Source organism: Elephas maximus, chromosome 27 (assembly GCF_024166365.1).
Source record: "Elephas maximus indicus isolate mEleMax1 chromosome 27, mEleMax1 primary haplotype, whole genome shotgun sequence".
NCBI lineage: Eukaryota > Metazoa > Chordata > Mammalia > Proboscidea > Elephantidae > Elephas > Elephas maximus.
Window position 1 is genome coordinate 6480501 of NC_064845.1, and position 26255 is coordinate 6506755.

At 43.5% G+C, this 26255-nt stretch overlaps 1 protein-coding gene across 1 annotated transcript in view; it reads left to right on the top strand.

Annotated features, from left to right (window-relative positions):
• The window catches only part of SUSD5 (sushi domain containing 5), a 60888-nt gene that overhangs the window by 20696 nt on the left and 13937 nt on the right, over positions 1–26255 (top strand). Inside the window, exon 4 of the mRNA XM_049871186.1 lies at positions 6468–6656. Coding sequence (XP_049727143.1) covers positions 6468–6656 — 189 coding nt within the window. The remainder of the gene's footprint in view (positions 1–6467; positions 6657–26255) is intronic.

The window sequence follows — 26255 nt, forward strand, 5'->3', positions numbered from 1 at the left end:
TGGGATGCAGAGTGTTTTCTTAATAGAATTTATTTTGCCCATTGACTTAGATGTCCCCTGAAGCCATAGTCCCCAGACCCCTGCCCCTGCTTTGCTGACCTTCGAAGCATTCAGTTTATTCAGGAAACTTCTTTACTTTTGCTTTAGTAAAAACTTGACTTCTTGTTAGGTGCTATCTAGTTGATTCTGACTCACGGTGACCCTGATGTTAACAGTTAATGCAGTCAGCTGCTGACCAAAAGTTGGGAGGTTCAAGCCCACCAGAGTTTCCTCAGAAGAAAGGCCTGGCAATCTACTATCAAAAAAATCAGCCATTAGAAACCCCACGGAGCACGGTTCTACCCTGACACACATGGGGTGATCATGAACTAGCCTGTTCTTGCAAATACTACTGTAATGCTTCCAGGTTAGAAGGCTGCATGTTGGAAACCACTGCCTTAAGGTATGGGTACCTGGCAAATGCACGTCCCTTGGGAGTTATTGTTATTAGTTGTGGTGGAATGGAATCTGACTCCTAGCGACCCTACGGTCAACAGAACGAAACACTGCCCTGTCCTGCACCATCCTCACAATCATTGTTCCCCTTGGGAGAGGTCGGGAATAATTTTCAATCATTTATACCTCATGTTGAATAAATTTCAGATTTTGGTTTTTTTTTAATTAATTTATTTCATTGAGGCATAATTTATATCACATGTTTACGCCTGTGTAGTCAAAACCCTAATTAAGATATAGAATATTTCCTTCACCCCAGAAAATCCCTGGAGCCCTTTTCCATTAATCTTTGGCCCTCTCCACTCCACCAGAACCAGAAGCAGCCTCTGGTCTGATTCTGTCACTGTAATTAGTTTTGCCTGTTATTCAGGGTAGGTTTTTGTGGTGGTCGTTGTTGAGAATATACACAGCAATACATACACCAATTCAACAGTTTCTACAAGTACAATTCAGTGACATTGATTACATTCTTAAAGGTGTGTGACCATTTTCACCCTACTTTTCTGAGTTGTTCTTCACCTGTTAACAAAAATTCACTGCCCCCTAAGGTTCCTACCTAATCTTTCAAGTTCCTGTTGTCAATTTGATCCCATATAGGTAGTTCTTAAAAGACCATAATCATAATGATCAAGGCAGACATTTTTTGCTAGTTAAGCTAAACTACTGTTTGGTTTTAGGAGGACTTCAGAGGATATTTTTGGTTTAAGGTTTAAAGATTAACTCAGGGCAGTAGTTTCAGGTGTCCATCTGACCTTCATGGCTACAAGAAGTCTGGAGTCCAAAAGAATTTTGAAATTCTGTTCTGTATTTCCCTCCTTTTGATTAGGATTCTTCTATAAAAACTTTGATCAAAATGTTTAGTCGTGGTAGCCAGGCACCATCCAGTTTTTCTGATCTCATGGCAAAGGAGGCAGTTGTTCATGGAGGCAGTTAGCTACACATTCCATATCCTCCCTCTGTTCCCAGCACTCCTTCCTCTGTTGCTCCAGGCTAAGAGAGACCAATTGTTGTGACTTGAATGGCCGCTTGCAAGCTTTTAAGACTCCAGGCGCTATGAAAGAAAACAGAGGTAGAACAGAAGCACTAAATATATTAGGCCAGTTAACTGGGATGTCTCTTAGAACCGTGACCCTAAACTTCCAAATCAAGAAACAGAATCCCACAAACAACTTACTGACAGCAATTACAAGGATGGCTGTGCAGCCCTGCCCTTAATCAGTGCAATTTTTCCATCACCGTTAACCCTTCTCCTTCTCCCTCCCTCCCAGCCCTGGTAACTGCTAAGAAACTTTTTTCTCTATACATTTGCCTTTTCTTGTCTTTTTATATAAATGAGGTCATACGGTATCAGTTCTTTCGTGACTGGCTTATTCCACTCAGCATAATGATTTCCGGCTCCATCCATATTGTAGCGTGTATCAAGATTTTATTTCTCCTTCATGTCTTCATTTCTGGCTGAGCAGTATTCCATTTCAGGGAAGGATTTGATCTAGAGCAATGGTTTTCCATGGTCCCTGGATTACCACCATCAACATCACCAGGAAACTTGGGAGAAATGCAAATTCTGGGGCACCAACCCAGACCTACTGAGTCAAAAACTCAAGAACACGGCAATCTGTGTTTTTACAATCTCTCCAGGTGATTCTGACGTACACTCAAGTTTGAGAACTACTAAAGTATAGTTTGAAGAGCCCTGGTGGTGCAGTGGTTAAAATGATTGACTGCTAACCGAAAGGTCGGTGGTTCAAAACCACCAGCAGCTCCTCAGGAGGAGGGTGTGGCAGTCTGCTTCCGTAGAGATTTACAGCCTCAGTATGGGGTTGCTATGAGTCAGCATTGACGGCAGTGGAATTAATAAGAATATAGTTTGAGAGCCAACAGTAAAATTGGGCAGAATGGGGCGGACAGTGCTGGTTTTGTCTTGGCTGGAGTGGGGTAGGAAGGAACTGGGCAGAAGGGAACTAAAGACCACTTCTTCACATAGCACCCGACCCATGGCAACCCCGTGCGCAATGGAATGAAACGCTTCCTGGTCCTGTGACATCCCCATGATCAGGATCACCATTTTCTTTGGCTGATTTTTGGAAGTAGACTGCCAGGCCTTTCTTCCTAGTTCACCTTAATCTGGAAGCGCTAATGAAATCTGTTCAGCATCTTGGCAAGACACAGGCTTCCGCTGACAGATGGGTGGTGGCTAAGCTTGGTGTGCGTTAGCTGGGAACCCAGATCTTCCTCGTGGGAGGTGAGAATTCCACCACTGAACCACCAACATCCCTCACATAGCTCGTATTGTTGTTGTGTGCTGTCGAGTCAATTCTGACTGATAGGAACCCTATAGGACAGAGTAGAACTGCCCCATAGGGTTTCCAAGGAGTGGCTGGTGGATTCGAACAGCTGATCTCTTTGGTTAACAGTTGAACATATAACCACTGCACCACCAGGGGTCCTTCACATAGTTTAACCCAAAAACCGAACCCGTTGCTGTCAAGTTGATTCAGACTCATAGTGACCCTACAGGAGAGGATAGAACTGCCCCATAGGGTTTCTAAGGAGTGCCGGGTGGGTTCAAATTGCCAACCTCTTGGTTAGCAGCTGTAGCTCTTAACCACTGCACCACCAGGGATTCCTCCTCACTTAGCTTAGGTGACACCAAAAGGAAATGGGAAGGTCTAGTGCTTGTGTCGGAATTTTCAAACCTTTGGTTTGTGAAATAAAACCAGGAGTTTGCAGGCCCTTCTTTAGAATTTCAAAGGTTGTGACTTAAGTCTTTTAATGTCTCAAAATAAAAGCGTCAAGTTTCATATGTGTTTCCAACTCTTTGTGGAAACACTGATTATCAGAAGCCCAGAGTGGCAGGTGTATGTGCCTTTTGAATTATTGTTTATGAATACAAGTTTATTAGTTAAGACCCTTTATAAAACCTTTCCTTGGAAGGAAAAATAATAGAAATTGTTCTTGATGTTGAAATTGTTGAAACAATTTGAGAAATCCACCAACCAGTCCCTCCCAGTAGAATAATTGAGAAGGAGCAGTGAAGACTGCCCAAACATACGTTTCCCTGGAGATGAGAGTGTCCAGGTATGTAGCCAGCTGCTTTCTGTAGCTCCCTTGTGAGCTTCAAGATAGGCAACTTGGTGAAAGGAACTAAATCAAGTTGCACCTGGATCTGTGTGGTGTTTTTGGCTCACAGCTGGTTGAGATAAAGTATGGAACTGTTGTCTTGGAGCTTCTGAAAACATACCAGCTAAGAAGCAGTGTGTTTCCTGTTTTGAACGTGTATGGAAAATCCAGAAACATGTAGTATGTGGACCCAGACTCTCAGAAGCGTTACTGTGGTTTTCCTGAGCCAGATGCTAGCCCATGTCACCTGGAAATTGGTTTTGAGGGAGATCCCATGAGTCTGATTGGGTGTGAATTTGGCCTGAAGTTCCCCTTTATCCACTCAGTTACGTGGTTCCTGGGTTTCCCTTTCAAGGAGCTGGGGTTGTGGTCTGCAGGGAGACCCACGTGAGACTGAAGATATTGTCAGGGCTTCTAGCTTGAAAAGTGAGCTAGTGCTGAAGAGCCCCTTTCCTGGAACTAGATCCTGGTAGCAGGAGAAAAACAGGTTCTTCTGAAGCCCTGCAGAGAATTTGCCTTTCTAACAAGTTCCCTGCTGAGAATTTGCATTTCCACCCCCAGATATACTGAATCAGAATCTACAGTTTAACAAGATCCCCAGTGATGCTTATGTATAATGAACAAACAGGTTTGAAGCCCTGGAGAAAAGTCTAAGGCTTCTGGTGTGAATGTGGGCAGCTGAGGATGGTGGAGAACATAGCAGAGCCATTGGCCACTGACATGCCAGCTGGAATTCAGGCCAGCCTAATTTGACTGAGGCTGAGGACTTTTGGCTGTCTTTCACAGAGTGACTTGCTCAGACCACAGGAACCCAAGGGTGATGGCCCTCTGCTCAGGGGACATGCCCCTGGATGTGTGGCAATATTTGGGATGTCTGTCTGTCCCTAGTTGCCATATAGGTGAAATAAGTGCTTGCTCTCCTGGGGTTCACTGTCAAGGCAGTTTGAGTTCACATGTGGTCCTGGGCTATATCTTCCTGAGTAGATCCACACTGTTTTTCATTCAGAATCTCTCGTGTTAAAGAATGCACATAGCAATGACAGCTTTGAGAAAGCATTACCAGAAATGCAAGCTGGCAGGCTGGTCAAGGTCGTTTTTTAAAGCACAAATTGTATTTTCTATTTTCATCTTTTCTCAGCATATCTTCTTGTAAGCAGTATGCAATTTGCTTAAATACTTAGATTCTGTAAGGACTAGAGGAGAAGAATACACAAAATTAGAAGAGGAAATTTGAATTAAAAATGATTCACTGTATTTTGAAAAATAAATCCCCTCAATCCAGTAGTTCTACTTCTAGAAATTTATCCTGAAGAAATAAGATCTGCACAAAGAGGCACGCATGAGGATTATCACTGCAGCGCTGTTTATAAAACAAACCAAAAACCAAACACAGTGCCATCGAGTTGATTCCAACTCATAGCCACCCTATAGGACAGAGCAGAACTGCCCCGTAAAGTTTCCAAAGAGCGCCTGGCGGGTTCGAACTGCCAACCCTTTGTTTAGCAGCCATAGCACTTAACCAACTACGCCACCAGGGTTTCCAAAGTGCTGTTTATAATAGTGAGAAATTATAATCACCATAAATGTCTGGCAGATGATTAAATAGTGTAAGGTAGATCGTAGTACTAATGTTGAAAGAGTTCTAAGATTTTTTTAAGAAAGCGAGCATATAAAAAAATATATATATATATGCCATTGCCATCGAATCGATTCTGACTCACGGCGACCCCACGTGTTACACAGTACAACTGCTCCGTAGGGTTTTCTTCGCTGTAATCTTAACAGAAGCAAGTTTTACATATGTGTGTGTGTGCATGTATGTAGATGTGGGTGTATACACACACGCACACACACGTACATATATATACACGTACATTTTCCTGCATTTGTGTGTAGATACCGAACTGTTAACAGTGTTCACCTTTGGGATTCGAGTTGGGGCATGAGGGAAACACCCTCTTCTGTACTGTGTACTTCTGTAACATCTTAGCCTTTGACAAAGAGCACCTATACATCTATCTAAAAAAGACAAAAAAATCGCTTGCTGCTAGGGATGTGTCTTGGTGTCTTCCTTCCAGCTAGGCATCAGGAGGTACTGTGGCTTGGCAGCTTTAAAGTACAGAATGGTAGCACATCTATTCACTCAGCAAGTATTGAGTATCTCATCTGTGCCAGGTGTTCAGCCAGGCCTGGAGATGCCACAGTAGATGAGGGCTGTGAACAAGAAGCAGCCCTGTAACTCCCAAAACTATGGCCCCCCAGACACTCTCCTAACCCAGAACTGGAACCATCCCCGAAGCCCACTTTTCAGACAAAGATTAGACAGGCCTAGAAAACAAACAGTAACACACACGAGGAACGTGCTTCTCTGTTCAGTTAAATGAACAGCTCCTGTCCAAAAGCAGGACGAGAAGGCAGGAAGGGACAGGAACTGGACAAATGGACACAGGGAACCCAGGGTAGAAAGGGGGAGCATGTTGTCACAATGTGGGGATTTAAACCAATGTCACAAAACAATATGTGTATAAATTTTTAAATGAGAAACGAACTTGAGCTGTAAACTTTTACCTGAAGCACAATGAAAAAGAAATCCCTCTGGAGCACAGTTCTACTCCGAAACACATGGGAACTTCAAGAGTCAAGAAATGACTTGGGGGGGAAAAAAAAAGCAGTGGCAGCCCCATCTCAGATGCCCACAGTCCACCCACACAGACCAAATAATCACTCGTGATCTTGGTTCAGGGCGCTGGCAGCACCCACAGAAGGGGCAGCTGCTTTTTAAGTCTGTTTTCTCATAGGCTAAAAAGGCTCTGCATGGTATGGGAACCCTGACTGTGATTCCTTCTCCTCAGACAAGCCCTGTGGAGACCCGCCGTCCTTCCCACACACCATCCTGCGTGGACGCACCGGCTTGGAAATGGGGGATGAGCTGCTGTACGTGTGTGCCCCAGGCCACGTCACGGGCCAGCGTGAGACTGCCTTCACCTTGTTGTGCAACGGCTGTGGGGAGTGGTACGGCCTGGTGCAGGCCTGCGGGAAAGGTAAGCCACCGCTGGGGCCCAGGCTACCTTCTGGCCCCAGGCCACCTCCCAGGCCCACACCTGCAGGCAGACCCGCTCCACCTGTGTGGCTGGTATGGTGGGTTCTTCTCCAGCACGTTTCCTCTGAGTTCTAGATGTGGTCGCATCTCCACTTGGGTGTTCCTGCAACGTTGCAAACGTAGTATATCCACAACAGAGCTTTCTATCTTTCATCCTATGGGCAGAAGGTTAACAAAACCCCTTCTTCTTCTCCAAGGTGAAGTTTAACCTTGGGGTTAACTTTCTAGCTCTGTTTGCCTGGAAAACTCATAAAGATGCAATGCCAGCTGCAGTGCCAAGTAACATTGTTTATGGTAAAGATGACCCCTGAATTGAGTACCTGGAGGTAAATCCATCTACCTGTGTTCAGGTGATCTTTGACAAGGAACCAAAGTCCATTAAATGGGAAAAGGACAGTCTTTTTAACAAACAGTGCTGGCAAAATGTCCCATCTATAAAAAAAAAAAAAAAGATGAAACAGGGCTCATACCTCACACCATACACAAAAGCTAACTCAAAATGGATCAAAGACCTAAATATATAACCCAAAATGATAAAGATTGTGGAAAGAAAAATAGGGACAATGCTAGGGGCCCTAATACATGGCATAAATAAAACACAAGTCATAACTAACAATGCATAAATGCTTGAAAATTACCTAGATAACTGGGGCTCTTAAAAAATAAACTTGTGCTCATCAAAAGACTTGACCAAGAGAGTAAAAAGAGAACCTATAGATTGGGAAAAAAATTTTGGCTATGACATATCTGACAAGGATTTAATCTCTGAAATCTATAGAATACTTCATCACCTCAGCAACAAAAAGACAAAGAATCCAATTAGAAAATGGACAAAGAATATGAACAGGCACTTCAGTGAAGAAGACATTCAGGTGGCTAACAGACACAGGAGGAAATGCTCCCAATCGTTAGCCACTAGAGAAATGCAAATCAAAACTACAATGAGTTACCATCTCACCCCAACATTACTGACACTAATCCAAAATACACAAAATAACAAATGTTGGAGAGCTTGTGGGGAGATTGGAATTCGTATGCACTGCTGGTGGGAATGTAGAATGGTACAACCGTTTTGGAAAGTGATATGGTTCCTTTTTAAAAAGTTAGAAATAAAAATATCATCTGATTCAACAATCCCACTCCCAGGAATATATCCTAGAGAAATAAGAGCCATCACACAAATAGACATTTGCACACCCATGTTCATTGCGGCATTGTTCACAATAGCAAAAAGATGGAAACAACCTAGTGCCTATCAACAGACGAATGGATAAACAAACTGTGGTACATACACACGGTGGAATACTATGCAATGAAAAAGAACGATGGTGAATCTGCGAAACATCTCGCAACATGGATGAACCTGGAGGGCATTACGCTGAGTGACATAAGCCAAGCACAAAAGGACAAATATTCTATGAGACCACTATTACGAACATTCAAGAAAAGGTTTACATACACAAAAAAAAATAATCTTGGATGGTTATGAGGAAGGGGAGACGAGGATAGGGGAAATCACTAACTAGATAGTAGACAAGTGTTAACTTTGGTGAAGGGAAAGACAACCCAATATAGGGGAAGTCAGCACAATTTAATAACAAAAAAGAAGAAGAAATGACCCCAGATTAGTGAGTTGGGCTGAGAGGACTGAAACAACAACAAAAAAATCCATTGCCGTTGAGTTGCCTCTGACTCACAGTGATCCTATAGGACAGAGTAGAACTGCCCCATACAGTTTCCAGTGAGCGCCTGGTGGATTCGAACTGCCGACCTTTTGGTTAGCAGCCGTAGCACCTAACCGCTACTCCAAAATGAATTCTGGATATCTGATCAGAAGCCCGGCTTCGGACTTCCCCGAGTGTGGTGATTCTTCTGATTGGCTGTGACCCTTGTGAAGACCCTGGAAGCTATGTATGTGGGCTGTTCTGAGAGATATTGGCTTTTGTAGAGTATGGGGCTTCTAAACCAGGGCGGAGGACACCCACGCATGTGAGTCCTGCTCTTGCATCCAAGCAGTCATCTGGGGCAGAGGTTGGGGGAGGAGGGAAGCATGGAGAGCAACTCCTACACAGCTGTGGGACCACTTCATGGATGACTCCCTCTGAAGAGCATTGCTGCCACTGCATTTCCTGGTCCGGAGCCATTGGAAGGCCAGATGTGCCTGTGGTAGTCATGTGAGTCTGAATAGTTAGCTGAGACTGAAGCCTCCTGGTGGACTTTGAGTTCTTGATACCTGACCTGATTCCCCTTGGTACCCCTTTTCTATTGTCATTGTATTCCTAAGGGTCCCAGGTTTCTGCAGCTCCCCACTACCCTGTCTCAAATGGGCAACTCCTGTCCAAAAGCAAGACGAATGAACAAATCTGTCTTGGAAGAAGTACAGCCAGAATGCTCCTTAGAAGCAAAGATGGCGAGGCTTCATCTCACTTACCTTGGACACGTTATCAGGAGGGACCAGTCCCTGGAGAAGGGCGTCATGCTTGGTAAAGTAGAGGGTCGTGGAAAAAGAGGAAGACCCTCAACAAGCTGCATTAACATAGTGGCTGCCACAGTGGGCTCAAGCATAACAACGATTGTGAGGATGATGCAGGACTGGGCAGTGTTTCGTTCTGTTGTACACAGGGTCGCTATGAGACAGAACTGACTCAAAGGCACCTAACAACAACAACAAGCATGGGGGAGAGCTCTTATTATCCAGCTTCGTCACCAACCTTTAGAATTGTGAGACTTTTTTAATTGTTGCCAGTGTGTGACTCTGTGGTTTTTGTTGTAGTTGTAATATTCATTTTTCTGATGGTGGTGCGATTGAGTACTCATCACATGGTACATCGGGTATCAGAATTTCCTCGTGGGAAGTGTCTAAGTTTTTGCACATTTTTCTAATTGATTTTAATTGATTCTTTACAGATTGTATGACTTTACAGAAAACTTCCTTAATTAATGTGCTGTAAATATTTTCTCTCATTTTTGTTGTTATTTATTTCACTGTTTGTCAAACTCTTTGTGGATTATTAAAAATTGCCCAGTCATTGGCAAACTGGTACTTTATGTAAAATGCCGTTAGGATGAATTAAAATAAAAATAAAACAAGGGAGATATTCTAAATATAAACAGAATATTTTGTTGCATTTAAGTAGACATAAAATTACTCTGTCAAAATGTTATTAAAAAGACAGGGAGGAACGAATAGGTAGAGCACAGGACATTTTTAGGGCAGTAAGGCTATCCTGTGTGTAATGCTGTATGGTGGGTGACATTACACGTTCTCAAAACCCACACAAATGTCCAGGACAAAGAGTGAACCCTAATGTAAACTGTGGACTTTGGTTAACAACAATGTATCAATATTGATTCATGGGTTACAACAAACGTACCCAGGTTAAGATACTAATAATGGAAGTATCAGAAACTTTTATACATTGCTGTGAGAGGATAAATCTGGAAAACAATTGGGAGCTATTTGTAAAGTCGAAGGTATGCAGAACTGATTGAGTAGCAGTTCCGCTCCCAGATATATACACTATAAAATGTGTGCTTAGGTGCGTCAAGATGTGTGTACAAGAATGTTCATGGTGGCCTTGACTGTGGTTCCCCAAACTGGAAACAACCCAAAAGTCCAGAAAGGATCGATGAATAAATTTGTGATATATTTATTCAGTAGAATACCATAGAACAACAAAAATGAATTGACCATACTCCAGCAGAACATTGGAAACCCTGGTGGCGTAGTGGTTAAGAGCTACGGCTGCTAACCAAAATGTCTGTAGTTCGAATCCACCAGGTGCTGCTTGGAAACCCTGTGGGGCAGTTCTCTGTCCTATAGGGTCACTATGAGTCGGAATCGACTCGACAGCAATGCTTTTTTTTGGGGATGGGGTTAGACAGAACATTATGGGTAATATTGAGTGAAAGAAGCAGACATAAGAAGATATACTATGTGACTCTTTATATAAAGTTCAATAACACTATTAAAAGCAAGGAAGTAAAAACCATGGATGTCGGGATAACAGTTACTTCTAAAGGGGGTGTAGGTGGTATTGTTTGGAAACGGGCATAAACGGGGCTTCTCGGAGGCTAGAAACGTTCTTTCTTGGCGTTGGTAGTGGTTACACTAATTTTTTTTTTTTTTTTTTGGCAACAGTCCATTCACTGTTTATGTTTTAGGCATTTTCTGGAAAGTTTGTTGTATTTTGCAATTTAAAAAATAGCCAGAATTGGGCGAACAGTATTTTCAAGGAGTTTTGCTGTAACGAGGGGCTTGCTGTAACGAGGGGCAGCGCAGTGAGCTGGCAGCACGGGCCTGTCTTCTCCTCCTTTCCTTTGCTCTGGACCTACAGCAGCAACTTCCACTATGGTCCTTTCCTCGTCTTTCCTTTCATGCTCTCGCTTTGTGCCAGGCAGGATGGGCAGGAACTACGTGCCAATTCTGATTGTTAACCTGTCCCAGAAAACCAGGAGATAGGCCTGAGCTTCCTGATGGTTGAGCGTGTCACCTTGAAGCACACGGGAGACGTACTCACCCTGAGATGGTTAATAAGCTGGCCTCATTTCTGATGAGGCCCTGAAGTTGCTCCATCCCATGAGCCACACCCGCCAGCCAAATGGGTTGTTTACTGGCCCCAGTAGAATGAGAACTAAATGCAGGTTTTGTGTGTCTGAAATCGTGTTTATTTTCTCTGTGTAATGCAGAGTTGTTAGTGCTTCAGCTGCTGGGCAGGAATTCTGCTTTCTGCACTTGGCTGAGTAGACAGACTGTTAACAGTTTTCATCACTCTGTAGACTTAACATTTCAGGTATCTGTGCCATTATAAGAAGTATGTGTGTGTGTAGGTTACAAGAATATCCTCACCAGGCATTTCACTCCATTTTTCTCGTTTATTTTTCCAGTGAACATCAACTTTTTATTAGGGAACTGCACTGTGTGGAGAAAGGTCATCTCAGGGCAATGGATCAACAGGGGTTCTGGAGTCAGACTCATCTTGGTTTGGAGAACAGCTCTTGGATAACACCTCCTCCATGTGCTAACCAATGGGTCATTCATTCATTCACTCATTCCTTCCTTTGGCAAGGTTTTAGGTACTGGGTAGACAACATTGAAGAAAGCACTGTCCCAACCCTAAAAGAGCCCATAGTGGATATAGTGCCTCAGAGGAGACAGAAGAGCAGCAGTTGGTGAGGGAGAAGGGAAATCTAAAGGGAGCAGTGTCACAAGAAAACATTTTTTTTAAATTTTTATTGTACTTTAAGTGAAAGTTTACAAATCGTCAGTCTCATACAAAAATTTATATATACCTTGCTATGTACTCCTGGTTGCCCTCCCCCTAATGAAACAGCACACTCCTTCTCCCCACCTTCTATTTCTGTGTCCATTCAGCCAGCTTCTGTCCCCTTCTGCCTTCTCATCTCCCCTCCAGACAGGAGTGGCCCACAAAGTCTCATGTGTCTACTGGATCCAAGAAGCTTACTCCTCACCAGTATCATTTTCTATCTTCTAGTCCAGTCCAATCCCTGTCTGAAGAAAGAGTTGGTTTTAGGAGTGGTTCCTGTCTTGGGCTAACAGAAGGTCTGGGGACCATGAATTCCAGGATCCTTCTAGTCTCACTCTGGCCATTAAGTCTGGTCTTCTTATGAGAATTTGGGGTCTGCATCGCACTGCTCTCCTGCTCCCTCAGGGCTTCTCTGTTGTGTTCCCTGTCAGGGCAGTCATTGGTTGTAGCCAGGCACCATCTAGTTCTTCTGGCCTCAGGCTGATGTAGTCTCTGGTTTATGTGGCCCTTTCTGTCTCTTGGGCTCATAATTACCTTGTGTCTTTGGTGTTCTTCATTCTCCTTTGCTCCAGGTGGGTTGAGACCAATTGATGCATCTTAGATGGCCGTTTGCTAGTGTTTAAGGCCCCAGATACCACCCTCCAAAGTGGGATGCAGAATGAAGAAAACAAAATGTTAAAGGAAGTATATGTTTCCAGATGGAAAAAGTGTCCAGTGAGCTTGAAGACTGCAGAGATCAATTAAAGCTAAAAAGTGTGCATCGTGTTTACAGTTTAAGGAGGTTCTGGAGGCCTTGTGTTTTCCGTGTGCAAATAGGAAATGGGCAGGGGAGGCAGCACGGCCACATTGCAGTGAGTACAGGAATGAGTTGGGGTGAGGAAGAGGACCAATGGCAGCTACTTGTGCTTGAGTTTCTTCTGTTCATGAAGAGGGCTAGGGAAGAGACAACAGGTGGAGCTGGAAGAGGATCAGGGCTCCAGAGAGGTTGTGGGGATTATGTTTTGTTCTGTTTGCTCCTGTTATTGTAAAATTAAGGGAGCCCTGGTGGCACAGTGGTTAAGCATTAAGGCTGCTAACCAAAAGATCAGCAGCTCAAATCCATCAGCTGCTCCTTGGAAGCCCTGTGGAGGGTAGTTCTACTCTGTTCTGTAGGGTCACTATGCATCACTATCTACTGAATGGCACACGGCAACAACAACATAGTAAGATGGGAGAGAGTTGAGCTTATTTAAATGACCGTGAAAAGGATTAAAAGAGAAGGGGAAATTGAACATTTTTCTTGTCTTCCCTGAACCTTAATTTACTCTGATGAAAAAATGGATACTGTTTATCACACAGAGTTGCCCCCACGAAGTTCCTGCATGTAAATCACGTAGAGCAGACCTGAAATATGGTGTGGGCCCAGTGAAGGTTCATTCTTCCGCTTTCACCTTCATGTTGCTAAAGGAGAGTATTCAGACCCTTTCATTTAAGGGATCTAGAGGGATTTGTGCATTGCGCTGGGACCTCGCTTCCTTGTGTGTGTTTAGCTCTAGCCCTGTTACAACAAATAATCAAAGATAGTGTGAGGCTTCAAGTTGTCTGCTCCTTGAGTGAGAAGCTAGTCTTTGCTAGCAGGCTTCTCGGATTTTGGAGACCAACAGCTGGTCCTTCCAGACTGGTCTGGCCCATGTGGCTTTCAGACTCATGGACACCCCATGGGTAGGCCAGTCGTAACTTTCTAAAGTGTGGCTTCCAGGCATTCCAGCCTGTGACCCCAGCTGAGCTCTCTCCTCCAGGGAGCCCACGCCACCTCCAGCCTAAGCTCATCTCCTCTGTACTCAGCCCTGCCACACATCCTTCCTCCCTTAGACACATCTGGCTCTCATGGGCCTCCCACACCCCTGTCCAGAAGCATTTCCTGCTATTGCCTCTTGAGCTGCTGGTGGCCCAATCAAAGCGCTCTGGCAGAACTGCCCATGTATGCTGCCCCAGGGGCTCTCTGCTGAGATTGCCGTAGGATCCCCGCCCCTCATTCCCCTCACTACCTCTTCAGGGCCCGGAGAGCCTCAAGACTGAGGTACCTTGGAGCTGAAGACTTAAAAGAATTTGATCTGAGACCCTGGGTGTTCAGGGCTACTATGAATACGATTTCATTCAAATTTGGCGTTGTCTAGGCACTTGAAGACTAGCTGGATGTCTTGAGTCAGATTCTCTAAAAGCAGAGCTTGAGATAGGAAGTTCTCTCAGGAGAAAGGGAGTTGGAGAAGCAGAATAGATCAGGGGAAGGAGTTAAAGAAGGACGTAGCTTCAGGTGGATTCTAGCTTTGCCTGATCCCAAGGGGAGCCATGGAACATGAATTGTATCTTGAAGCAAGGGGACCAGCCTTGTGATCATCTGTGTCAGTTAGTCGTTGGCTGTAGGCTGGTGGTTGTGGAGGGGGTGTGGCATGTAACTTCCCAGGAGGGCCTCCCATTCCACCAAGGGCCATTCTCTAGAGAGGGGGGTAGCAGTGAGCTCTTGGCTGCCAACACTCACAGAAGCTGGGGGACGGGTACGCTGGTCTGGGAAAAGGGACACCAACAGCACCTACTACAATGGAGAACTTAGTGGTTTATTAGTAGCATCGGTTCTGTGGAGCAGTGGATTCCAAGTTAGTTAACTCTTTTGTGATTTAAAAACAAATACCGTTAGTAAAGTGGAGACTGCCTAAATGAGCTAGCTAAAATTTAAATTTTGTAAGGATGAGAGGAGTGATCCCATAGGGGCATATACGCCTGGATGGAGTAGCCCCAGGCGAGCAAGTGGATGGCGGAGGAGGGTGCCTCAGCCACATGGCACCCAGTTGTGTGCTCACCAGCAATGTTAAATTCCAGCCCCGGATGGTGGTGGTGAAGTCTTTCACGTAAGCGTAGGGACTTTAGCCTTAACTGTCTAAATGGACAAGGTCTTATCTAGCTGCTGTTTTCTTCCCTTAGCATGTTGATATTTCTCTGGCTTTGGTACCCTAGAGTTTAGGTCTTGGTCTGGCCATTTGGTTTTCCATTTTTCTGTCTGAATCCCCACATCCTCTTCTTGGTTTCCATTCCCAGTTGGACAGAAGGATATGTCTGTAATATCTCTCTAATGTACTCAATATCTAGCTATAATTAGTTGTTGCCCTCTGTCTTAGTTAAATAGTGCTGCTATAACAAAAATGCCACAAGTGGATGGCTTTTTCAAAGAGAAATTTATTCTCTCACAGTTTAGGAGGCTAGAAGTCTGAATTCAGGGTGCCAGCTCCAGGAAAAGTCTCCCTCTCTGTCAGCTCTGGGGAAAGATCCTTGTCATCAGTCTTCCCCTGGTCTAGGAGCTTCTCAGCACAGGGAGCCCAGTCTAAAGGACACGGTCCACTCCCAGCGCTACTTTCTTGGTGGCATGAAGTTCCTGCTGTCTCTCTGTGTACTTCTCTCTTCTATCCCAAAAGAGATTGACTCAAGACCCAGCCTCATCTTGTGGGTTGAGCCCTGCCTCATTAACATAACTGCCTCTAATCCTGCCTCATTAACATCCTAGTGGTAGAATTAACAACACATAGGAAAAATCACATAGATAACAAAGTGGTGGATAATCAGTTCTGGGAATCATGGCCCAGCCAAGTTGACACACATTTTGGGGGGACACAGTTCAACCCATAACACCCTCATTTCAGAAAACCCTGGTGCTTTGCTCCCTAAGCATTTTTGCAGCAGACTTCCATGCTAGGTTTGGTTTCCTTAGGGCTTCTTGGTATGCTGACGCCCATATCCATCTTCAAGGCTGCGTTTTCTCCCTGGCCACTCCACTTGTACCCTAAGACTAGTCTCCAGCCTCCCAGCACTCTAAGTGGCCACCCCAGCGTCAGTGTCCACGTGCTCGTGTGGTTCTGCTGGCACACTGACCACTGTCCTCACCTCACATCGCCTCCAAAGTCTCTGCTCTCTCCTGACTTCAGGACTCAGTGGTCCTGCGCCCTCTGCTTTGGATGAGGCTGTTTATCCTGTCTTCGTGGTTGGAGTGACGAGAGTAGCATGAGGCAGACTACAGGAAGTAAGAGACTCAGACTCTTCCTCTCTGATTTTCCCTTCCTTTAAAGCTTTACCTGACAAAGGGTATCTGCCACAAAGTCTTAAGACAGGCCGAGTAAAGCCCTTAAAAGACCTTTCCAACACAAGCTCCATTGGTTCTGTTTGTACTTTCTGGTCTGTGTTGTTGTTAGCTGCTGTCAAGTCGGTTTGGACTTATAGTGACCCTGTGTACAACAGAAGAAAATCCTGCCTAGTCCTGCACCATCCTCACAATCATTGCTATGCTGGAGCCCATTGTTGCAGCTACTGTGTGAGTCCATCTTGTTGAAGGTCATGCTCTTTTTCACACACCCTCTACCAAGCATGATATCCTTCTCCAGGAACTGGTTCCTCCTGATAACAGGCCCAAAGTTCCATTCTTCTGGCGGTCTGTGGTATATTCAGTATTCTTTGCCAACACCATAATTCAAAGGCATCCGTTCTTCAGTCTTCGTTATTCATTGGCCAGCTGATCTGTACCGTCAAGCACAAGTTTGACTTCGTTTTACCGGCTCCACCACCTGAGTCCAACAACTCTGCAGGCTTCCTTCTCCCTTCTCTGGCCTGACATAGCCCTGGAAGCAAGACACTTTCCCCAGCAGGGCATCTGGAAAACAGCTGTCATAAACCAAACACTTGATCCATGCCAGTGTTGTTTGTTTTTTAACCACTCAATGGAGGTTTAATTTATATACTGTAAACTGCACCCATTTAAAGAATATAATTCTGAGAACTTTCACAGTTGTTTACATTCATATAGGAGGCCCTGGGTAGCATAAATGGCTAACACTCTTGGCTGCTAATCAAAATGTTGGAGGTTCGAGTCTACCCGAGGTGCCACAGAAAAAAGGTCTGGCAATCTGCTTCCAAAAAACGAGCCATTGAAGACCTTACGGAGCACAGTTCTGCTCTGAGACACATGGGGTTACCGTGAGTCACAATCAACTTGAGAGAAACTAGATTTATGCATTCATGTATTCATGAAACCAACACCACCACCAAGATAGAGTTCCATCGTCCCCAAGTCTCCTCATGCTACTTCGTATGTGAGGAATCTTACACGCTTTTATCTTGTTTAATCTTAATAAGTCTGGGAATAGAAATGACTGTCTCCAATTTACAGATGGAAAAACTAAGGTCCAGAAAGGTTAAGTGACTTGCCTGTGTCACACAGCTGGGAAGCATCAGCACCAGGGTTTAAAACCAGGCATGTCTTATTCCAACGTCTGCATCACATCTGTGCACTTCCTCCAGCAACCCCAAAACGTCCTCTCTCCAGGGCGCCTCTAAACAAGCAAGACATCAGAGCAGCCCACAGGCTCACTTTCAGATTAGTTGTCTCCTCAGTAAGTCCCTTTATTCTTTTCTTTCTTGTTTCTAAAAGGTTGCTTTTGTTTTCGTAGCTCCATTTTCTGTTTTTCTCCAGTCAGGGTTTAATTTCCTTAATAGAATAAAGCACGAGACTGAAATCGAATTTAGAATTTCCTCATCTGTGTTGCCATATTTGTTTAGAGGTTCATTAAACCAACGGTTATTTCTGGCTGTCTGGTTGTCTTTTTTAAAAAAATGCTATTTTTAAAGGCTGTGTAGCTAAGACCAGACGGAAAAAAAGGCATGTGTGGGCTTTCAGAAATGCAACAACACGATAAAAGGTGCAAAGTGCCAGGACTGGGCAAACCCCAGGATTCTGGGCTCTGGCCTTGTGTGCTTCAGCCCCTCACCACCTCCCACCTTGATAAGGAACGCAGGCAAGGCACAAGTGAGCCTTCTTCTTTTACTCCCAGGTTGTATCTATCTGCGGTCTTCTGTTTCCCAAAAGCGCCAGTTAAATATAAACACACAGTGAATGGCCTGACTTTTGCCAGGAGAACCCATGAAGTTTACATTTCCTGGACTTGTTTGTCTAAATTAGAAGGCCACATGCTGTGTTAGCACAGGCTTTCACGAAGCCCATGGGGGAGGGCAGAGAGCTAGGATTGCTGGGTGATTAAGGAGAAGGCTTTGAGGCCGAGAGTGCAGACTCAGGAAGGCAGACTGGAGGTGAGAGAGAGCACCTCAACCGGCAAAGAACTAGGCTTCTCCATGTTGTTGGCAGAATTTAATTTTTGGTTGAAATTCAGTGAATAACAGTCTTGGGATACTTACTCCTGAGTACACTGTTTGTAAACACTCCTTCATTGGAGATTTTGAGGACATGTGGCATGTTGTTGTTAGGTGCCGTTGAGTCGTTTCCAGCTCACAGCAACGCTATATGATGGAGTAGAACTGCCCCATAGGGTTTCTGTCATGGTTTGAATTTTTTCCCCAAAAAATGTCCCCCCAAAATGACCATGATTCCCAGTTTTGTATGGTTGTCTTCCATTTCGTGATCTGATGTGATTTTCCTATGTGTTGTAAATCCCAACCTCTATGATGTTAATGAGATGCGATTAGATGATAACTACGTTAATGAGGCAGGACTCAATCTACAAGATGAGGTTGTATCTTGAGTCAATTTCTTGAGATATAAAAGAGAGAAGGGAGCAGAGAGAAGAGTGATGTCATTACCGCCAAGAAAGAAGAGCCAGGAGTGAAGCATGTCCTTTGGACCTGGGGTCCCTGTGCTGAGAAGCTCCTAGACCGAGGGAAAGATTGCTGAAAAGGACCTTCCCCAGAGCCAACAGAGAAAGAAAGCCTTCCCCTGGAGCTGGTGCCCTGAATTTGGACTTCCAGCCTCCTAAACTGTGAGAAATAAGTATCTGTTTGTTAAAGCCATCCACTCGTGGTATTTCTGTTACAACAGCACTAGATAGCTAAGACAGTTTCTTAGACCATAATCGTTATGGGAACAGATTACCAGGTCTTTTCTCCCACAAAGCCTCTGGGTGGATTCTAACTGCCAACCTTTTTCAGTTAGCATCCAAACGCTTAAATACTGTACCACCTGCAGCTTAGAGAGAAACTATTTCTGAGCCAGGACCTTGGCTGGGAGCCTGGGGAGACAGGAAGAGCTTGGCTGTGGCCCTGGGCTGCCTTCCAGGATGCTCTAGCCCAGGGAAGCTCTGAGGCAGAACCTTAGATCTACACACATGCATGGTGCTCAGACTTACCGTAGCGTCCAGGGCAAGGCAGGCCACCCACAGCCAGAATGAGCTGACCTTTCCCGAATTCTCAGTTCTAACACTATACTCTAAGCCTGTGTTTCCTGCACAGGGAAATCGGGTGTGTCCACTATGTGCCAGGCACTGTGCTCTGTGCTGGGGATACAAAGCCAGAGGGGACTCTGTCCTTGCTCTGAGAGAATTCCCAGGCTGGGGGGAGCTGGGCAGGCCGTGCAGTGATGAGCACAGGGGGCATCATTGGTGCAGGGGTGGCAGTGACCACAGAGGGATGCCAATGTTCTGGTGAGGAACACATTGCCCCAAACAGGTCCATTTCAGGCACAAGTCTCAAGCGCCATTAAGGTATGGATTGGCTTTATCCTGTCCATATAAGGGTGAGAAGTGTCTCTAACATATTTTCGCCAATCCCCATATCATAAATACCTTTCATTTTACCAATAAGAGCCCATTTCTAATACTTATCATGGTAGTTAAAAAGCTTATTGCTGACGAGTTGATTCCGACTAATAGTGTCCCTGTAGGACCTAGTAGAACTGCCCCATCGGGTTTCCAAGGAGCACCTGGTGGATTCGAACTGCTGATGTTTTGGTTAGCAGCTGAACTCTTAACCACTGCACTACCAGGGTTTCCTCATGGTACTTAAGAAGCCCCTAATTTCACCAGTAGAATCCCAGTTCAGATATTCAGGGCACGAGTTACCAAAGCTACCACCATCTGTCGGTTTGTGGTACTGTGGTGGCTTGCGTGCTGCTGTGAAGCTGAAAACTATGCCACCAGTATTTCAAACTCCAGCAGGGTCTTCGGTGCTGGACAAGTTTCAGTGGAACTTCTAGACTAAGACAGATTAGGAAGAAAGGCCCAGCGGTCTACTTCCAAAAGTTAGCTGGTGAAAACCTGTGGACCACAACAGAATGTTGTCAGATATAGTGCTGGAAGATGAGCCACCTAGGTTGGAAGACACTCAGAATACACAGTGGCCACAACAATGGCCTTGAACGTACCAACGATTGTGATGATAATGCAGGACCAGGCAGCATTTAATTGTGTTTTATATAGGGTCACCATGAGTCGGAGCTAACTTGATGGCAGCTAACAACAACAATTACCAAAGCAGTGTTTTGCAAGGTACAGATAATAGCATTGCTTGTAGTAGCCACCTCTGTGAGGTGCCTGACGAGAATGCTCACTGTCCACCTCTAGACTGAATGCTTAGTTGGAATGCCAGCAGGAACTCGTTTACAGTTCAGTGTAACACATACGTAATACTACGCAGTCTGTTCCTGAGGGATTCAAAGTACCTTACAGACATCCTAAGAAGACTGAATGTCTGCTGTCTTTGTAATTGAGTGACATCCTAAGTAAACATACAGAAAAAATACTCTTGAATTACGTTTTCTTTCCCTCAAAGATTGTAGCAATTGCTCTTAGGTCTTCTACTGTTGAACATGTTGAGGAGAGATTTTAGGTAAGACGGATTCAATTTTTGTCCTTGCAGGTGATTTGCCTTTTCTTCCTGGATATCAGTTGAATTTCTTTATCCTTGACATTCAGTAGGTACTGTTGCAAATTCTGTATCAGTTTTACCTGGGATGTGGTATGTTCTTTTAATTAACTTTTTCTTTAAAAATAACATAAATACAAAAAAGTTTCAAAAATCAAAGGCGTAGATCTCAATGAATTCCCACGCTATAAACATATCCACATAACCATGACAGAGATCAAGAAGTAGAACATCACCGACAACCCAGAAATACCCCTAGTGGCCCCATCCAGTCACTCCCTCCCTAAGAATAACCACTAGCCAGACTTCTAAAGCCATACCTTGCTTTATCTCTGCTTGGATTTTAAGTAGGATCATACAGCATGTACTCTGCGTATGGCTTCCTTTGTTCAACGTAACATCTGTGTGACATACCCACATTGTTCCGTGAAGCTGTAGTTCATTCATTTTCTTTGCTGCCTGTTCTACTGTTGATGCACATAGTTGTTTCACTTTGGGGGCTGTTGTAAATGAGAACAGGACTTAAATTTCTGAGTCATGTTGTTGCTGTTGTTAGGTGCCGCTGAGTTGGTTCCGACTCATAGCCACCCGGTGTACAACAGCAGGAAACGCTGCCTGGTCCTGCGCCATGCTCACAATCGTTATGCTTGACCCCATTGTTTGTCTTTTGGGTGCCTTCCAGGCTGAGGGGCTCATCTTCCAGTGCTATATCAGACAGTGTCCCGCTGCTATTTATAAGGTTTTCGCTGGCTAATTTTTCTCAGAAGTAGGCCACCAGGTCCTTCTTCCTAGTCTGTCTTAGCCTGGGAGCTCAGTCTGTCTTAGTTTGGTGACCCTGCTGGTATTTGAATACTGGTGGTATGGCTTCCAGCATCGCAATAATACCCAAGCCCCGCAGTACGACAGACTGACAGATGGGTGGGATTCTGAGTTATAGGGGGTGTAGACCTTCAACTTTAGTAGCATTTTTCTGAGTCACACACTTGTTGCCGTCAAGTCAGTTCTGACTCAGCCACCTCATAGGACAGAGTGGAACTGCCCCATAGGGTTTCCAAGGAGTGGCTGGTGGATTTGAACTACCGACCTTTTGGTTAGCAGCAGAGTTCTTAACCATTGCACCACCAGGACTCCTTCTGAATCGTAGGGAATGTATATCTTCAACTTTAGTAGATAACGCCCAACCAATTTTCAAAATGGTTATACCAATTTCTAGTCTTACCTGCATGTAAAAGAATTCTGGGAGCTCCACACCCTCACCAACATTTGGTATTGTCAGTCTTTAATTTTTAGCCATTGTGATGGGTGTGGAGCCCTGGTGGTGCGGTGCTTAAAGCACTCAGCTGTGAATCGAAAGGTTGGAGTTTCGAACCCACCAGCCACTCCGAGGGAGGAAGGTGTGGCAATCTGCTTCTGTAGCCTTGGAAATCCCATGGGGCAGTTCTACTCTGTCCTGTAGGGTCACTATGAGTCAGAATTGACTCGATGGCAGTGGGTTTCGTGGGTTTAATGTGCATTTTCCTGATTATTAATGAGGTTAAGCACCTTATCATATGTTTATTGGCTATTTGAATATCTCATCTGTAAAATATCTCATTTCAGTATCTCAATTCTCTTGCCCATTTTTCTGCTGGAGTTCCTATTTTATATTGATTTGTGGAAGTTCTCTGTATTATTCCAGATACCATACCTCTCGAGGTTATGTATTTTACAAGTGTCTTTTTTTTTTTTTTTTTGCTAGGTAAGTTGCCTTCTTAGATTCTTCATGGCATCTTTTATGAATAGAATTTTAATGTAGTCTAATTTAATACTTTCCTTTTTAAATCACTTTTTCTATATTTTAAAAATTGAGTTAAGGAAGTTTCTTTGTATTTCTCATTTCTAAGGGTTTTATTGAACTGTTGACTTTCATCAGATGCTTTTCTGAACCTTCTTTCAAATGTTAAACCAATTATGGCTTCCTGGGATAAACCTAATTTGGTGTAATGTACTGTCCCTTTTACATATTGCCTAACTCGCTTTACTGATATTTATATACTACTAGATTCTGTTTGTCAGTACTTTATTTAGGATTTTTGCATCTATGTTTAATGAGGTTGGTCTGAAATATTACTTTCTCATCATGTTTTTGCTGGGCTCGGCACCAAGGCTACATTAAAAAAAAAAAGTTGTGAGGCATGTCTTCTTTTTTCTGTTCTCTGGAAGAGTTTATGGAAGATTGAAATTATCCCCCTAAATGTTTGGTGGAATTCATTGCCAAAGCCATCTATGCTTAGAGTTTTCTGTGTATAGACAAATTTCTTGAATTTCTTTAGTAGTTAATGGAGCATAAAGATTTATTGTTTCTTCTTGTGTCACTTTTGGTAGGTTGTATTTTTCTAGAATTCGGTCCATTTATCGAAATTTTCAAATTTTCTGCCATAAATTGATCATAGAATTTGTTATTGTCTTCTCTAATATCTGTAAGATCTGCTGGGATTCCCCTTTAATTCCTGTTCATTTTCATTTGTGTCTTATCTGAATGCTTGTTATATAGTGAGACCTCACTAGGGATTTATCAATGGTGGTAGTTTTTTTCACAAAACCGATTTTTGGCTTTGTTGATCCTCTGTATCATATGTTTGTTTTTTATTTGTTAATATCTCTCTTTTTCTTATCTCCTTCCTCATAGTTTCTCTGAGTTTAATTCACTCTTCCTTTACCAGCTTCCTGAGATTATGTGATTTTCAGCCTTCTTTTCTAACCTAAATATTTAGAGCCATAAATTTCCCTCTGAGCACAGCTTTTGCTCAGTCCTGTAAGTTTTAATATATCATATTTTTATTCAGTTAGAATGTTTTGTAATTTTCCTTGTAATTTCTCCTTTGACCCATGAGTTATTTAGCAATGTTTTGCTTAATTTCCGTGCATATGGAAATCTTTTGGTTATTTTTTGCCTAGGCTAATTTCACTGTGGCCAGAGAACATGTGTATGATTTCAGTCCTTTAAACTCTGCAGAGACTTATTTCATGGTGAATTTTGTAAAATTATTCTAGAAGGTTGGCAGTTCAAACCCACCCAGAGGCACCTCAGAAGACAGGCCTGGCATTCTGCTTCCAAAAGATCACAACCTTGAAAACCCTGTGGAGCAGTTCTATTCTGCACAGATGGAGCTGCCATGAGGCAGAATCAACTTGATGGCAACTCACAACAAAAACTTGACTTATCAGAGTCTAATATGAATTGATACTTTTACCGTATCCTGGGCAATTTAAAGACCTTCAGACATTTTGACTCCATTTACCTCTTCCCAGTTTCTATGCTGTTGCCACATGTTTTGAATAAACATTGTATGTATGTAATTAAGTGTGTAATTACTCTTTTATGCAGTTAGTACTCAGATTAGCCCCCATATTTACTCATTTCATTGTTGTTGTTTTTTCTTTCCTGTATCTCTGAGATTCCATCTAGGATATTTTCACAGAGTAAGAAATTCTAGCATGACAGTTCTTTTCCTCTAACAGTTTGAAGATATTGTCACCTTCTCTCCTGACTTTCATTGTTCATTTTGCAAAGTCAGCTGTCAGTCTTATTGTTGCTCATTTGAAAGTTGTGTATCTGCTTTCTTTGGTTGCCTTTAAGATTTTCTTGGTCTTTGGTTTTTAGCAGTTTTAATTTGACCTGTCTAGGTGTGATTTTCTGTGAATTTATTTTGCTTGAGGTTTGTAGCTATTTTTGAAAAGTATGTCTTCATGCTTTTTGTCCAGTTTTGTAAAATACTCACTTCTGTACCATGCAGTTTTGAATTTATTTTTTAGGTCTGTAATGATGTTATATTGATCTTCAATTTGATTCCTGGAGTCTATAAACAACCTTCTCATAGTATTCAAGTGTTCGATTATCTCACCTTTGAGCTTTTGTTTTTGTGTTACTGCTTTCACTTATTATTAAGTTCTGTGGCATGAAGCAATCGTAAGAAATTATTCTACTCCTTAAATTATTATTTCCTCTTGTTCACGATCATTAGCCATTAGAGAAATGCAGATCAAAACTACAATGAGATTTCATCTCACTCCAACAAGGCTGGCATTAATCCAAAAAACACAAAATAAGAAATGTTGGAGAGGCTGTGGAGAGATTGGAACACTTCTACACTGCTGACGGGAATGTCAAATGGTACAACCACTTTGGAAATCGATTTGGTGCTTCCTTAAAAAGTTAGAAATAGAGCTACCATACAATCCAGCAATCTCACTCCTTGGAATATATCCTAGAGAAATAAGAGCCTTTACACAAACAGATATATGCACACCCATGTTTATTGCAGCACTGTTTACAATAGCAAAAACATGGAAGCAACCAAGGTGCCCATCAATGGATGAATAGATAAATTATGGTATATTTACACAATGGAATACTACACATCGATAGAGAACAGTGAGGAATCTGTGAAACATTTCATAACATGGAGGAACTTTGAAGGCATTATGCTGAGTGAAATTAGTCAGTTGCAAAAGGACAAATATTGTATAAGACCACCATTATAAGAACTTGAGAAATAGTTGAAACTGAGAAGAAAACATTCTTTTGTGGTTACGAGAGGGGGGAGGGAGGGAGGATGGGAGAGGGGTATTCACTAATTAGATAGTAGATAAGAACTACTTTAGGTGAAGGGAAAGACAGCACACAATACAGGGGAGGTCAGCACAATTGGACTAAACCAAAAGCAAAGAAGTTTCCTGAATAAACTGAATGCTTTGAAGGCCAGTGTACCAGAGGCAGGGGTCTGGGGACCATGGTTTCAGGGGACATCTAAGTCAATTGGCATAATAAAATCTATTAAGAAAACATTCTGCATCCCACTTTGAAGAGTGGCTTCTGGGGTCTTAAATGCTAGCAAGCAGCCACCCAAGATGCATCAGTTGGTCTCAACCCACCTGGATCAAAGAAGAATGAAGAACACCAAGGATACAAGGTGATTACGAGGCCAAGAGACAGAAAGGGCCACATGAACCAGCGTCTACATCATCCCGAGACCAGAAGAACTAGATGGTGTCCGGCTACAACTGATGACTGTCCTGACAGGGAACACAACAGAGTACCCCTGAGGGAGCAGGAGAGCAGTAGGATGCAGACCCCAAATTCTCATAAGACCAGACTTAATGGCCTGACTGAGACTGGAAGGACACCGGTGGTCATGGCCCCCAGACCTTCTGCTGGCCCAGGTCAGGAACCATTCCCGAAGCCAACTCTTCAGACATGGATTGGACTGGACAGTGGGTTGGAAAGGGATGCTGGTGAGGAGTGAGCTCCTTGGATCAGGTGGACACTTGAGACTATGTTGGCATCTCCTGCCTGGAGGGGAGATGAGAGGGTGGAGGGGGTTAGAAGCTGGCGAAATGGACATGAAAAGAGAGAGTGGAGGGAGAGAGCAGGCTGTCTCATTAGGGGGAGAGTAATTGGGAGTGTGTAGCAAGGTGTATATGGGTTTTTGTGTGAGAGACTGACTTGATTTGTAAACTTTCACTTAAAGTACAATAAAAATTATTTTTAAAAAATTATTATTTCCTCTAAGTTAGGTTTTATGCTGTTTACATACATCTTTCTTTCATCCAGATGGTAGCTGGAA